Genomic DNA, 13,016 nt, shown 5'->3' on the forward strand with positions numbered 1-13,016 from the left:
AGTAGAATTGAGTTTTTTGAGTCAGGCTTAAAGGAAACTAGGTTAGTCAATTTTATATGTTCCCCACTACTGCTTAATTGTTTCAACTATATTGAAATAGAAATAAAATATTCGTGAAATACTTTAGGTTACTTTTCAAATCTGAAAATTGCACTGTCCTCACTTAGGAATTTATGTAGCATAATGTAGCATATGGACAATTAATGAAGTAGCATTGGTCTGAGACACCTTTAGGCACAGCCCAGATCCAGGGTAGGCCCCTGAGCTGCAGCAGGGATACAACTGCATGTGAACATTCTTTCTGAGCACATAATTAATTCCACAATGTTTATTAACCTTGTAACTGTCAGAAATGTTCTGCTTCTCTATATTGCCCTGAATGCATGTGTATGTCTGTGTGTTAACTTGTTTGCTTTGCTTTTTTCAGATTCAGTCTGCACCCATCCTAACCCATGAAGATCCTGTTTTACAGCTGAAGAGCTCTTAGGAGTTCTCTTGCAGAGCCCTTCTATTTGTCCTAAAGAGGGGGAGAGAGGGCCAATTTGGGCACCTGTTTGTAAGTGCAGGTGACTAAAATGCCATCAGAAGGTAGAAACTGGTAGAAATGGTTTTAGAAGAATGGTCAGGAGGACACATCATGCTCAATTGCTCAGTTGGGTGCTTCAGTGTCAGGCAACTGAGATGAGATCTGGGATCAGGCACAGAAACATATTCCCTCCCTCCCCTTGGGCCTGGCTTTTCTCTTTGATATTGATGTAGACACCTGAACATCTGATCAGTTGCTAATCTTGGGCAGTTTCTTTCTTAAAATAGACAAGCCCCTCATGTCTGGCATGTAATCATTCCATTTTAATGGGTGTCTGCATTTGTGAGACATTTGATTTATAAAGTCAGCTAAATTATTAAGAAGCACAGTTAGTTTATGAATTCTCCAGTCTCTTGATTTTTTTTCCCTTCTAGTCCAGTACTTCTAATTTTCCATATTTTGACTAATATGTAGCACATCCTTTGGTTCTGGTAGAGGAATTGATAAGAACCAGTATTTTATTATCACCATTATCATCTATGGATTTCAAGCATCTGGGCTCGCTGTTCCCCATTTCTAAGGATAATAACAGCAGTCTGGCAAACGAGCTCCCAAACCAAAACCTGAGAGCACTCTTACCTGAAATTACCCCTGATTATAATCCAGACCATAGACCCAGATCAACAGATTGTCTGGATGAGGGGAGCTTTCTAAATATGATTCTGTGCTTTTTCCTGTTCTACTCTCCCACCAACTTTTCCATCCTTGAGCTATAACCTTGTTTTATATTTCAGGGAGTTATCCTGTTTTTGTAAAATGAGAGTTATTAATTTTATCTTGGCCCCTTTGCATTTTAATTAGACCCTGCAGAAACAACAAAATACTTGTCACAAGAAATTGGAGGATCTTTGCAGCTGGGTACGACAGGCAGAAAGAGCATTGGTGGGCCACCAAGATAGAGCCACCCAGCAGGATCTTTCTGCTTTACAGAAGAACCAAAGTGACTTAAAGGTCAGTATAAGTTAATTCATTTTTTGCATTCTTTCAACAAGTATTTATAAAGGTTTGCTATGTGCCAGGCACGTGCTTAGTGTTAGCAACATAATGGTAACTATCCCTGCTCACGTGATACTTACAGTCTAGTGGAAAAGACAGATATTATAGATAATCACAAAAATGCACAAATTATTAACTATTATATCTCTAAAGGAAAAGTTACATGAGAACACATAACAGAGAGACCCAATCTAGTCTAGGATGTCAGAAAAGATTACCTTGAAGAAGTGTCACTTAAACTGAGAAATAAAGGATATGAAGCGATGGGAGAAGGAAGAGAATATGCAGGCAGAGACCTGTTTATCTGTCTTGAGGTAGGAATGGGATCAAGCACCACATATACCAGAACTGAAAGAAAGCTAGTTCAGTTGGACTAAAAAGAACAAAAGGAAGATTAGTGAATGATGAAGCTGGAGACCAAGTAGTACACATATTATGCTGGTTCTTACTGGGTAATAGGAGTAAGGAGACCAACCAGGCCTTGACTTAGCTAGAATCCTGCTGTCCACTCTTCTTTATAGAAGAATGATCTCTTTGAGAATAAATTATTACAAAATAAAAATCTCTGCCTGGCCAGGCGTGGCTCAGCGGTTGAGCGTTGGCCTAGGATCCAGGAGATCATGGTTCGATTCCCGGTCAGGGCACATGCTGGGTTGCGGGCTCGATCCCCAGTTGGGGGCGTGCAGGAGGCAGCCAAACAATGACTCTCTCATCATTGTTGTTTCTTTCTCTCTCTCTCCCTCTTCTTTCCTCTGTCTGAAATCAATAAAGATATATTTTTTAAAAAAAACAAAAACAAAAAAACCTCTGCTATTCAACATGTTTATGGGGTCTCCTTTTTTTTGTCTTCACTAAGTTATTTACTCAGAAATGTCAATTTAAATTTTGCTTAGAAAATTAAATATCAAAACATTTTACCATTAAAAGATATTTTAAAATTTATTATTTGCATTGGTTTAGGCCTAAACTTTAAGCAAATTATAGTCAGGGACATATATCTGTTGCAGATATGTCATCCCAGCCATTCCACCTTTGCGCTATTAGAGGTCTCAGGCGTACTAAAGTTGAAGGCTCTGCCATCCCTGTTTTCATGTCTTAAGGATTTACAGGACGACATTCAGAGTCATGCCACCTCATTTGCCAGTGTTGTCAAAGACATTGAAGGGTTCCTGGAAGAGAACCAGACCAAGCTGAGCCCCCATGAGCTGACAGCTCTTCGGGAAAAACTTCATCAGGCTAAGGAGCAACATGAGGCTCTCCAAGAACGGACACGGGTGGCCCAGAAGGAGCTGGAGGAAGTAGTGATCTCAGCCTTACAGCAGGAGACTGAAAAGGTAACCAGACTGCTTTGACGCTTGGTACTTTTCAAAAAAGAAAACTTTGGTACTACACAGATGAAAGGTAATGAAAGGGAACTGCCTTATACAGAGCATAGAATTATGAAAAAGGGCTGTTCAGGAGCAGGTCTGTGAGCCAATACTTTATTTTTATAAGAAACATCCTGAAGAACTTGAAGTCAGGAATAGTTGGTAGGAAGTTCATATTACAAAAAAAAAAATCTGGCTGTCTGTGTACTTAGTGCTATGACTAATAGAAAAATGTCAGAAAGAATTTAGTGAGGAAAGGTAGTACCCTGGGGATGAAAATGTAAACAGCATATTTTGTACATGAATCTAGACTGGTGATCCAAGAGTGCCAGGGGAGGTATCTGGGGAGTCTCAGGGGCGACAAGCCATCCCCATGCTGCCACTATAGTTTCAGGGGAATAATGGCACTGGGATAAACCTATGAGAAGGTGCAGTCTCAAATGGTCTTCTGTACCCTGCTCGGCACTAGCAGATTGAATCGGAATTCTTTGTCTGGCCGTGGACTCTGATGCTAACAGGGACGTAGAGGAAAGAGAAATAAGTTATCCAAAGATGAATTCAGAGTACACGAATGTATCACTTGTCATATCCTTTTTAATTAATTAAAATACTTGAAGAGGCAGAATGTAGTTTCAGAGCTCAGTTCTCTGTCTGGCAGAGAAAAGGATGGGAGCCTGTATTCTCCTTAGGAGGACCAGCAGGTGATTGAGCGCGACAGTGTGACCTCTTACCCTAGCAAGCCAGCGTATCACTTCTGCTGGAAAGGAGGCCATGAGGACTTGCTGGGGTGCCAGGACTAACTTACCTCTTAATAAAATAAAGGCCTTTAAATCCTAGGATTTGCGCCTCCCCCCCCCTTTTAAAAATTAATTTTAGAGAGGCAGGAAGGGAGAGAGACAGACTGACACAGAGAGAGAAACATCGATCTGTTGCCTCCCAACCAGGGATCGAACACACAACCTAGGTATGTGCCCTGGTTGGAAATTAAACCTGAGACCCTCTGATGCACGGGACAGCACTCCAACCAACTAAGCTACACTGGCCAAGCCACCCCCTCCCCCCTACTCTTTAAAGCAGTAAGATATAGACAAAATCTAGAGATTATTTTAAATAATTATTTTTTTCAACAGATTTAGATGCTCATTCTTTTTTGTGAGTTAATAGACTGATTATACCCAGTCTTAGAGCTTCTCTTTTTCTTTAGCATAAAAATTTCCCTCTTGACTTAACCTGTAACCTGTAACTTCTGAGTATCTAAGGCCTTCTCACTAGACTCCCTCCATGGCTTTCAGAGTAAAGCAGCAAAGGAGCTGGCAGAGAATAGGAGTAAAATCAATGCCCTCTTGGATTGGGTGGCTTCAGTGGGATCGCCCAGTGGACAGATGAAACAGCCATCAGGAGCTAGCCTGGAGAAAGGAGGCTTGGATGCCACTGATGGCCACATGGGAGTGAACCGAGCCCCAGAGAAACTGGACAAGCAATGCGAGAAGATGAAGGTGAGCATGTTAGCTTGTCCTCACTATGCTGGAGACTTTCTTCTGCTCTGGGCGAGTCGCCAATACTCCTTGCTCTTCCTAAATCCAGTGAGCACTTCTCAGTTCATCTTCTTTGTTGTCTCAGCAGCTTTGACACTGTTGGGCACTCCCCTTGAACTGCTCTCTCTCCCCCTTTATATAGCCCTACTCTGCCCTTGGTTATCTGTATTCCTTTCCCCCAGCCACCTTTCTATATACTGATGTGCTTTTACATAGTATCCCTAGGCCTGCTCTCATCTTCCTTGGGTAGCCTCAACTATTCATGACACTTCAATTATCATTTGTACTAAATAATTACATGTATATATTTTTCTTCAGCCCAAGTGCTATCCTGAACTTTAAGCCATTATCTAAATCTGCCTTTCTATTGACAACTTGGAATCACAAGCATCTCAAACTGAAAAATGGAACTCCTGTTATAATACCCCTCCCCCAGTCAAACACACTCTCCTTCCTGTACTCCCCCTTAATTGAATTAGACGTGATCCTAGATTCCTTTCCTGCCTCACGATCCCATATCAAATCAGTCATCAAATCCTGTGTTGCTTATATCTCTTTCAGTCAGCCACAGCTCTCAGTCCCCATTGAGATGCTGTTGTAGTTGGGCTGCTGTCAGGTCTCCTCGTAGCTTGCCTGTCGGCCTTACCCTCCAGTTCATACCCCGCACTAAGTGATCCTTCTAAAATGCCGTATTCTTTTAATAGCTCCTTACTGCGCTCGTGAGATCATTTCTTACTGTTTATCTCTACTCATTCATTCATTTAGCAAATATTGAGCACCTGCTATATGACAGGTGTTAGAGGTAAACCAGTGAACCAACCAGATAAACTGTCTCCTGGGATGGTAACTGGCATGTGAGGCACATTATATTGCATGATTGAAAGACGATTATATATTCAGGGCTCTTAAAAAACACATGCATCACACATTTTAGTAGTGCTACCTTTCTAGCAAAGAAAATTTGGTTTAGCTGGAGTGCTTCTGTTGAACGGCTTGTGTGGGCCATTGCCTTATTGTGTCTTAATAGGATTTCTGGCTCTGGCATGCCCATTCTGTGCTTGGGAGATTCATTGCAGTGTCCCCCAAAGCCCTGGCACTTTGTAACAGCACAGGGCAGATGTGGCTCTGCTGTCATAGGAACCTTCCTGACACCTTTTGCTGGTAGCAGTCAGCATGATCAAGTAGTATCTGCATCCTAGGAAGGAAACCTTCTTACTTATGGGTGGATGGGTTGGAAGATGAGAATGGGGCATCCGGTGGTACACAGACAGGCTGTATACCAGACACTCCCTACTCTCTATTTGAGCAGGGTATATTTGTCACCCCAGCTTCCCTGAGAGGACACTGGAATCTGAGGCTATCAGATTACTGTCAGTACAGGTTGAAACTGGATGATATTCTGAAGAAAAGTAGGCTATAGTCCTTCTCTAGGTAGCTGCATAAATGATATAGATAGTTAGGAACACTGACCAAACTCCCTCTGACTATTGTTAGACTTGAGAAGAACACTGTTAAAGCAACCACTACTGTCCATCTTTCACTTATATTCCATGGGAACAGAGAAAAGGTCCACATGTAAACACATGGAGATAGCACATACAAATTACCTATCCACTCCCACTGATATATACATTGTTTACTTAATCAATCAATTTTCCTAGATCTTTTCTGTTAGGGACAGTCTTCCTAGATAATTGACTTGACATGTTTCACAGCTAAGAATTTGCAGTTTTCATATTGTCCCATGTATGGCTCACCAAGCTTATTCTCTCCTTCCATTAATGTGGATAATTATTAGCTGGCCATCTGTACCTTCTCTTAGACTTAGGGTGATTTAGTGAAGAGATCTACATCTTTTTGGTATCACTTAACCCTGTCTTTAATATGCATATTATATTGTCTTCCTACATTGCAGATTGTGCCACAAGTCAGATGAGATGATAGATGTAAAATATCTTTGAAAACTGTAAGATTCTATATGTATCAGTTCAGCTGGAATTAGCATATGGCATAATGCTTAGAGAGAGAGATTGGTGATTTCTGAACAGCTATAAAAATGGCCTACGAAAATCTCTCTCTACCTTTAGCTGTAGACAAAACCAAATTATTGTGGTGTCCCTACTGATTATCCTTTGGGGGGATTTTTGCCAGGCCCGTCACCAAGAATTGCTGTCTCAGCAGCAAAATTTCATCCTGGCCACCCAGTCAGCTCAGGCCTTCCTGGACCAGCATGGCCACAATCTCACACCTGAGGAACGACAGATGCTGCAGGAGAAGCTAGGAGAACTTAAGGAACAGTACTCAACTTCCCTGGCCCAGTCAGAGGCAGAGCTGAAGCAGGTGCAGACACTACGGGATGAGCTGCAGAAGTTTCTGCAGGATCATAGAGAGTTTGAAAACTGGCTGGAACGGTCTGAGAAAGAGCTGGAGAACATGCATAAGGGAGGCAGCAGCCCAGAAGCCCTTCCCTCCCTGCTAAAGCGGCAGGGAAGCTTCTCGGAGGATGTGATTTCCCACAAAGGAGACTTGAGGTTTGTGACTATCTCAGGACAGAAAGTGTTGGACACTGAAAACAGCTTGGAGGAAGGCAGAGAGCCATCAACAACTGGAACCTTAGTGAAGGACAAGCTGAAGGATGCAACAGAGAGATACACTGCTCTCCATTCAAAGGTATGAGAGAGGCTCCTGGCAACCTCTGGTGAAACGATTGTGGCAGCTCTCAGACAACTGTGGGTGCTTTCTGAGGCTTAGAAACCTCAGGACACAGTGAGTGAGCTAATTTGTATATTGACCACAGGTAGAATGTCTTATGAGCTATGCAAAAAATGCAAAACATGGAGACCCATGGGCTAATGCCTGATCCTAGAAATATCAGAGATATGTCTCACTCCCGTGGTGAAGGTGGAGGTTCTTGCCTTCCATATCCTGACCAGCAGACATGGTTCTCCTGGGAGACAGTACAGGGGAAACTTAAACCCAGTACACAGTCTGTATTCCTGGACAGAGCATCGAGGGTAAACCTTTATTTTCCTTCCTATCAGAGAACTTTGTTTAGCTCCTAAGGTATGGAATCTAGTCAGTTCTTCTCACCCTTCTTGTGCTTTGTATCAATACCTCTAACCCTCAAGGAGGAACACTTTTATACCTCTCAGTTCACTTCTGCCTGCAACCTGATGTATATTTCTTTGATGGCTTTTCATACAACTCACTAAATCTTCCCTAGTATGTAATAAAGTTGAGGTGAATGTTTTGGATCAAACAATGAGGTACCCGCTCGTAGAAGGTAGTTGTTACTAATCCGTCCGTGGAGGCCCCAGCACTACCCCTAACTAGTTACAGTGAGTTCCCTGTAACAGAGCCAGGCCTGCGTTTGGCCTGGCCTTGCTTAAGCTTGCCTCCCCTCTTTTCTCTGGCGCAGTGTACACGATTGGGCTCTCACCTGAACAGGCTGCTAGGCCATTATCAGCAGTTCCAGAGCGGCACTGACAGCCTGCAGGCCTGGATGCAGGCTTGTGAGGCCAAGGTGGAGAAGCTCCTCTCAGATACTGTTGCCTCTGACCCCGGGGTCCTGCAACAGCAGCTTGCAACAACAAAGGTAAGCCAGGACACAGGCTGCTGTACTGCATGGCTTACAGTACCCAAAAGTAAAGCAAATGCTGGCATTTAGGTTGCAGGCAGTGGTTGGAATGCCTTGGACAAGGTCTCGTTCCTGAACAATTAATTCTAATACTTGTGGCTGTGGATAAGCTGAGAATGATTCTATAAAGCAGCTTAGTAGCTCTAGATTCCTAGAACTTCTTTGATCACTCAGATGTTCTTTTGTCCTTTTTTCATGGACAAGCAGCAGTTGCAGGAGGAATTGGCTGAGCACCAAGTACCTGTAGAAAAGCTCCAGAAAGTAGCTTGTGACCTCATGGAGATTGAAGGGGAGCCAGCCCCAGACCGCAGGCGTGTTCAAGAAACTACAGGTATGAAATGGTAATAGGAATAGTGCTGTCTCCATTCCTAGTATGTGCTTCTGTAATAGATCCCATTGTGTTGTTCAGGTATCTGATGCTCCCTGGGTGCTGATATAAACATGAATAGCTCACCCTTTCATGAATTTTATTCTTGTATCATTGAAGGACCTTTGCAGTCTGGCTTCAACCCCTTTCCCCTAGGCATTCTGCCTTCTAGCTACACCCTACTTCTTTCCTTTCCCAAGTAAACTAGTCATTTCTTCACTGCTTTACCCCTGAAGTTTTTCCTGTTGCTTAGCTGATAACATTGAGTGCTTACCCTGCTTGATGAAATCTTGCTCATGCTCATGTTCATGCTTCAAGATACAGCCCAGAGGTTGCTTCCTTTGTAAAGTCCTGACCACCACCACCACCTCCATAAAGAAATAAAAGATAAGAAATAACCATTCTTCTTTCAGGCTCCTCTCGTATTCTTAATGCCAATACAGCACTTGAGATTTTATTTTCACGGTTAGTTGTGATGTGCGTTCCTCTGCCTATGCTCTTTTAGAGTCTTAGGTTTGTAGAAAGGAGGGACTTAACACAATTATCTATAGTCCTTAGTATCTAGCACAACTTCTAGCACTTAGTAGGTGCTAAATAAATAATGCTGTGGAATTTAGCTCAAATACTAATGCCCTTTAAGCTTATTCCTTCTATTTGTCTTGATGTCTGTTGTTGTTATAATTACTGTGCAATTTAAATACATTCTTTTTAAAAGCACAACACAAAGATAGTCTCTACTCTCTCTTTTCATGGCCTTGATTTTCCAGATTCCATACTTAGCCATTTCCAAAGCCTCTCCTGTAGCCTGTCTGAGCGCTCTGCTCTGCTGCAAAAGGCAATTGCCCAATCTCAGAGTGTGCAAGAAAGCCTGGACAGCCTGTTACAGTCCATCAGGGAAGTTGAAAAAAACCTGGAAGAGGAGCAGGTAACATCCTTGTCATCAGGAGTCATCCAAGAAGCCCTGTCCACTAACATGGTAAGACCTCTACCCCAAGAGTTTGCATAGAGGGTGTATTTGCTATGTTCCATAATTGAATCACTTTGAAAAAGTATCAGGAGAAGAATTCATTTTTATGAATCTTCTGATGATGAGACTTAGACCTGGTGACTAATCCACATGAAGATACTGCTACCCAATTTCCAAACCATTGTTAAACTTCAAGAACAGTGCCGGTAGCAAAGTCATTTGGTGGAATGGGTTAGAGAACTAGGGGGATGAAACATATGGTATTCTGAAGGCTCAGTTGCAATCCTCCAACCCTCCATGAGGAGGTAAGCATGTAGTTATTAGAAGTTTATTAGATTGTGGCTCAGATATCCTAGAATAAGTGGGCCAGGAGCTGACAGACATATTCTTGATGACAGAAATTGAAGCAGGACATTGCTCGGCAAAAGAGCAGCTTGGAGGCCACCCGTGAGATGGTGACCCGATTCATGGAGACAGCAGACAGCACCACAGCAGCAGTGCTGCAGGGCAAACTGGCAGAGGTGAGCCAGCGCTTCCAACAGCTCTGTCTACAGCATCAAGAGAAGGAGAGCTCCCTGAAGAAGCTCCTGCCCCAGGCAGAGATGTTTGAACATCTCTCAGATAAGCTACAGCAATTCATGGAAAACAAAAGTCGGGTCCTGGCCTCTGGAAATCAGCCAGATCAAGATATTGCACATTTCTTCCAGCAGATCCAGGTGAGGATATACTTGCCAAATTGATGACTAAAGGGCAAAGAAGGGGATGGAGGGGAACCAACATTTGCTGAGCACGTAAGGTGCCAGTCAGTGTACCAGAAACTTTACCTGCATGATCTTAAAGAATTATCACAACCATCCTGCAAACAGATATTGCTTGTCCATTTTTTAAAAACATAGCCTAGGTTTCTTTTTCACTCATACTACATGTTCAACCCAAATCAGCAGGATACTTAGCTCATCATGGTCACCCAGGAATCCAAGTGGATGGAAACTTCATCCTGACATAAATTTTCATGATTATTACTTCAGTGGGAAGAGGGACTATGATATACGTTTACATTTTTCTAGTCAAAGCAAGTTTTACTTGAGCACACCTGACTGTGGTGATATGTAACTAGAAGGCAGAGAGCTAGGAATATTTGGTGGAGAGTAATACCAAAGATATATGCATATATCCAGGAGTGGAATTGCTGGCTCAGAGTATATGCATACACTTAATTTGACCAAGGAGTGGCCAACTTGAACTCGGGAATGACTGCACCTTTCTGTTTCACTGGTCTGTCTATTCATATACCTTAGAACACTGTGTTAATTATAGAGGGTTTATGATATGTTTTAATATCTGGTAGGGCTAGTCTTCCTCATTCTTTTTTGGGGGGGATTTTTAATAGCTATAATTGCATATTTATTTTTCCATATGAACTTTAGAATCAACTTTATTAGTTCTAGAGAAAAAATTTGGCATTTTTATTTGGGTCACATTAAATTTACCTATACATACATACATATATACATACACACACATTTTTATGGTTGCTTTTACATTTGTTTAGGTCTGCTTTTGTGTCTTTCAGAGTGTTTTTAAGTTTTATTCATAAAGTTTTTACATGTTTCCTGTTAGTTGATTCCTAAAATTGTACCTTTTGTGGTGCTATTGTAAATGAAGTTCTCATGCTTGATTTTGATATGTTGGTTTTATATCCTGGTACCTGATTGAATTACTCCATTGTTTAATTTAGCTGTATTGTTGATTCCCTTGGGTTTTGCAACTACACTTTCATGTAATGTGAAAATGCAGTTTTACCTCTTTTTCAATTTTTAAACCACCAGTTGTTTTCTCTTACCTAATATCTTCAATACAGTGTTAAATAATATTGAGGAGAGCATTTGCCTGTTTTACAGAAGAGATAGTCTGTAGAAGCTTAGAGAAGTTTAATAGATTAAGAGCACAAGCTAGTAAGTGGCAAAGCCATGATTGAATTTCAGGTCTTTTTGACTCCAAAAACATCCATTTTTAAAAATTTTTTTTTTGGTTAATTCTCACCTGAGGATATTTTTTCAAACCTGCAACCCAGGTACCTGCCCTTAACTGGGAAGTGGACCCTCGACCCCTCAGTCCAAGGGCCAACACTTTACTGAGCCACACCGACCAGCGCAAAAACCTCCATTATTTTCATTCTATTATGCTGCCTAGATACCGTTCATCTTTTAATGTGTGTTTATACGGATCAGCAGATTTAATACATTTCATTTGCTTGACAGGAGCTCAATTTGGAAATGGAAGACCAAAAGGAGAACCTTGATACTCTTGAACATCTGGTCACTGAACTGAGCTCCTGTGGCTTTGCACTAGACCTATCTCAGCACCAGGACAGGATACAGAACCTCAAAAAGGACTTCACGGAGCTACAGAAGATAGTTAAAGAAAGGTGAGCTCTTGTATATGTTGGTCAATGTCGGGGAGCTAATTTTTTCTTGCTGTTGAGTGAAGTGATTATTTCACCATTTGTCACTAGAAAAGGTAACATCAAGAACTCTGTTACAGTCATTGGAGATTTGGCAAGTGCTTCTTTGAACCAAAGCTACCCATTCTTCTTGATGCTTAGTGGTTTTTCTGTTACTAAATAATGAATTCCTTCTTAGTAGTGGGGTTCAGTTCCCTCTCTGTACCATCAAAAGCCCAGATCACCTGGACCAAGCAGAACAAATTTGGTCCGCAAGTAGGATTGACAGGATTTGAAATAAAGAGAAAAATTGGAGACTTTCCAGACATAATTAAGGCTTATATTGGTACCCACCTTGTTTTGACAACATTTATTTTTTTTTATTATTTTAATCCTCACCCAAGGATATGTTTATTGATTTTAGAGAGAGGAAGAGAGAGAAAGAAACATTGATGTGAGAGAGAAACATTGATCAGTTAGCTCCTGTACGTGCCCCTACCAGGGATTGAACCCTCAACCTAGTTATGTGCCCTGACTGGGAATCAAACCTGCAACCTTTTTGTGCACGGGATGATGTTCCAAACATCTGGGCCATCTGGCCAGGCCTTAACAACATTTAAGTTGCTGTTTTGGAAGAGTGTCTGGGTCCTTTTTTTTTTTTTTTTTTTAAAGGCAAACGTAGGAATATATGACAGAGATAACTGATTTCAGATTATTAGATCTCTGTTGAAAAGCCATGATTCCTCCACTAGAAAGCCTCACTTGGATTTAAGAGCTCATTAAGATTTATAATTTTGATTTAGCAGATGAATCTAGAAAATTTAACTAATTTTCCTTAGCAACTAGAGAAAAGTAATTTTCAAACCTATACAGGTAGTTTAGGGAAGGGGAGGGGATCAAAGGCCAAGCAGCCTTCGATTTTCTTCCCCTATGGTGAGGCCTTTTAGCTCTGGCTTAAAGTCTGATAGATGTGGCTGGCCATTTCCAAACTGAATTTCAGATGGATTTCTCCTTTCTCCTTGATTTATTTTATTCGTGGTTATACTTCTCAGAGCCTCTGTTTTAGCATCTTCTTTGCTAAAGAAATTAACATTTAAATTAGGCCTTGAAAGTGTTAA

General features: G+C 41.6%; 1 protein-coding gene across 8 annotated transcripts in view; it reads left to right on the plus strand.

The window, feature by feature from the left end:
• Positions 1-13,016, plus strand: part of MACF1 (microtubule actin crosslinking factor 1) — a 302,250-nt gene that overhangs the window by 193,521 nt on the left and 95,713 nt on the right. For all 8 annotated transcript variants that reach the window (XM_087820322.1, XM_087820324.1, XM_087820323.1 and 5 more), the window contains 9 exons: positions 1,388-1,537; positions 2,683-2,916; positions 4,242-4,445; positions 6,636-7,154; positions 7,903-8,079; positions 8,329-8,452; positions 9,256-9,464; positions 9,854-10,171; positions 11,717-11,883. In XM_087820322.1, the coding sequence (XP_087676448.1) occupies positions 1,388-1,537; positions 2,683-2,916; positions 4,242-4,445; positions 6,636-7,154; positions 7,903-8,079; positions 8,329-8,452; positions 9,256-9,464; positions 9,854-10,171; positions 11,717-11,883 (2,102 nt within the window). The remainder of the gene's footprint in view (positions 1-1,387; positions 1,538-2,682; positions 2,917-4,241; positions 4,446-6,635; positions 7,155-7,902; positions 8,080-8,328; positions 8,453-9,255; positions 9,465-9,853; positions 10,172-11,716; positions 11,884-13,016) is intronic.

Source organism: Miniopterus natalensis, chromosome 9, assembly GCF_054644295.1.
Source record: "Miniopterus natalensis isolate mMinNat1 chromosome 9, mMinNat1.hap1, whole genome shotgun sequence".
In the NCBI taxonomy this organism is placed as follows: Eukaryota; Metazoa; Chordata; class Mammalia; order Chiroptera; family Miniopteridae; genus Miniopterus; species Miniopterus natalensis.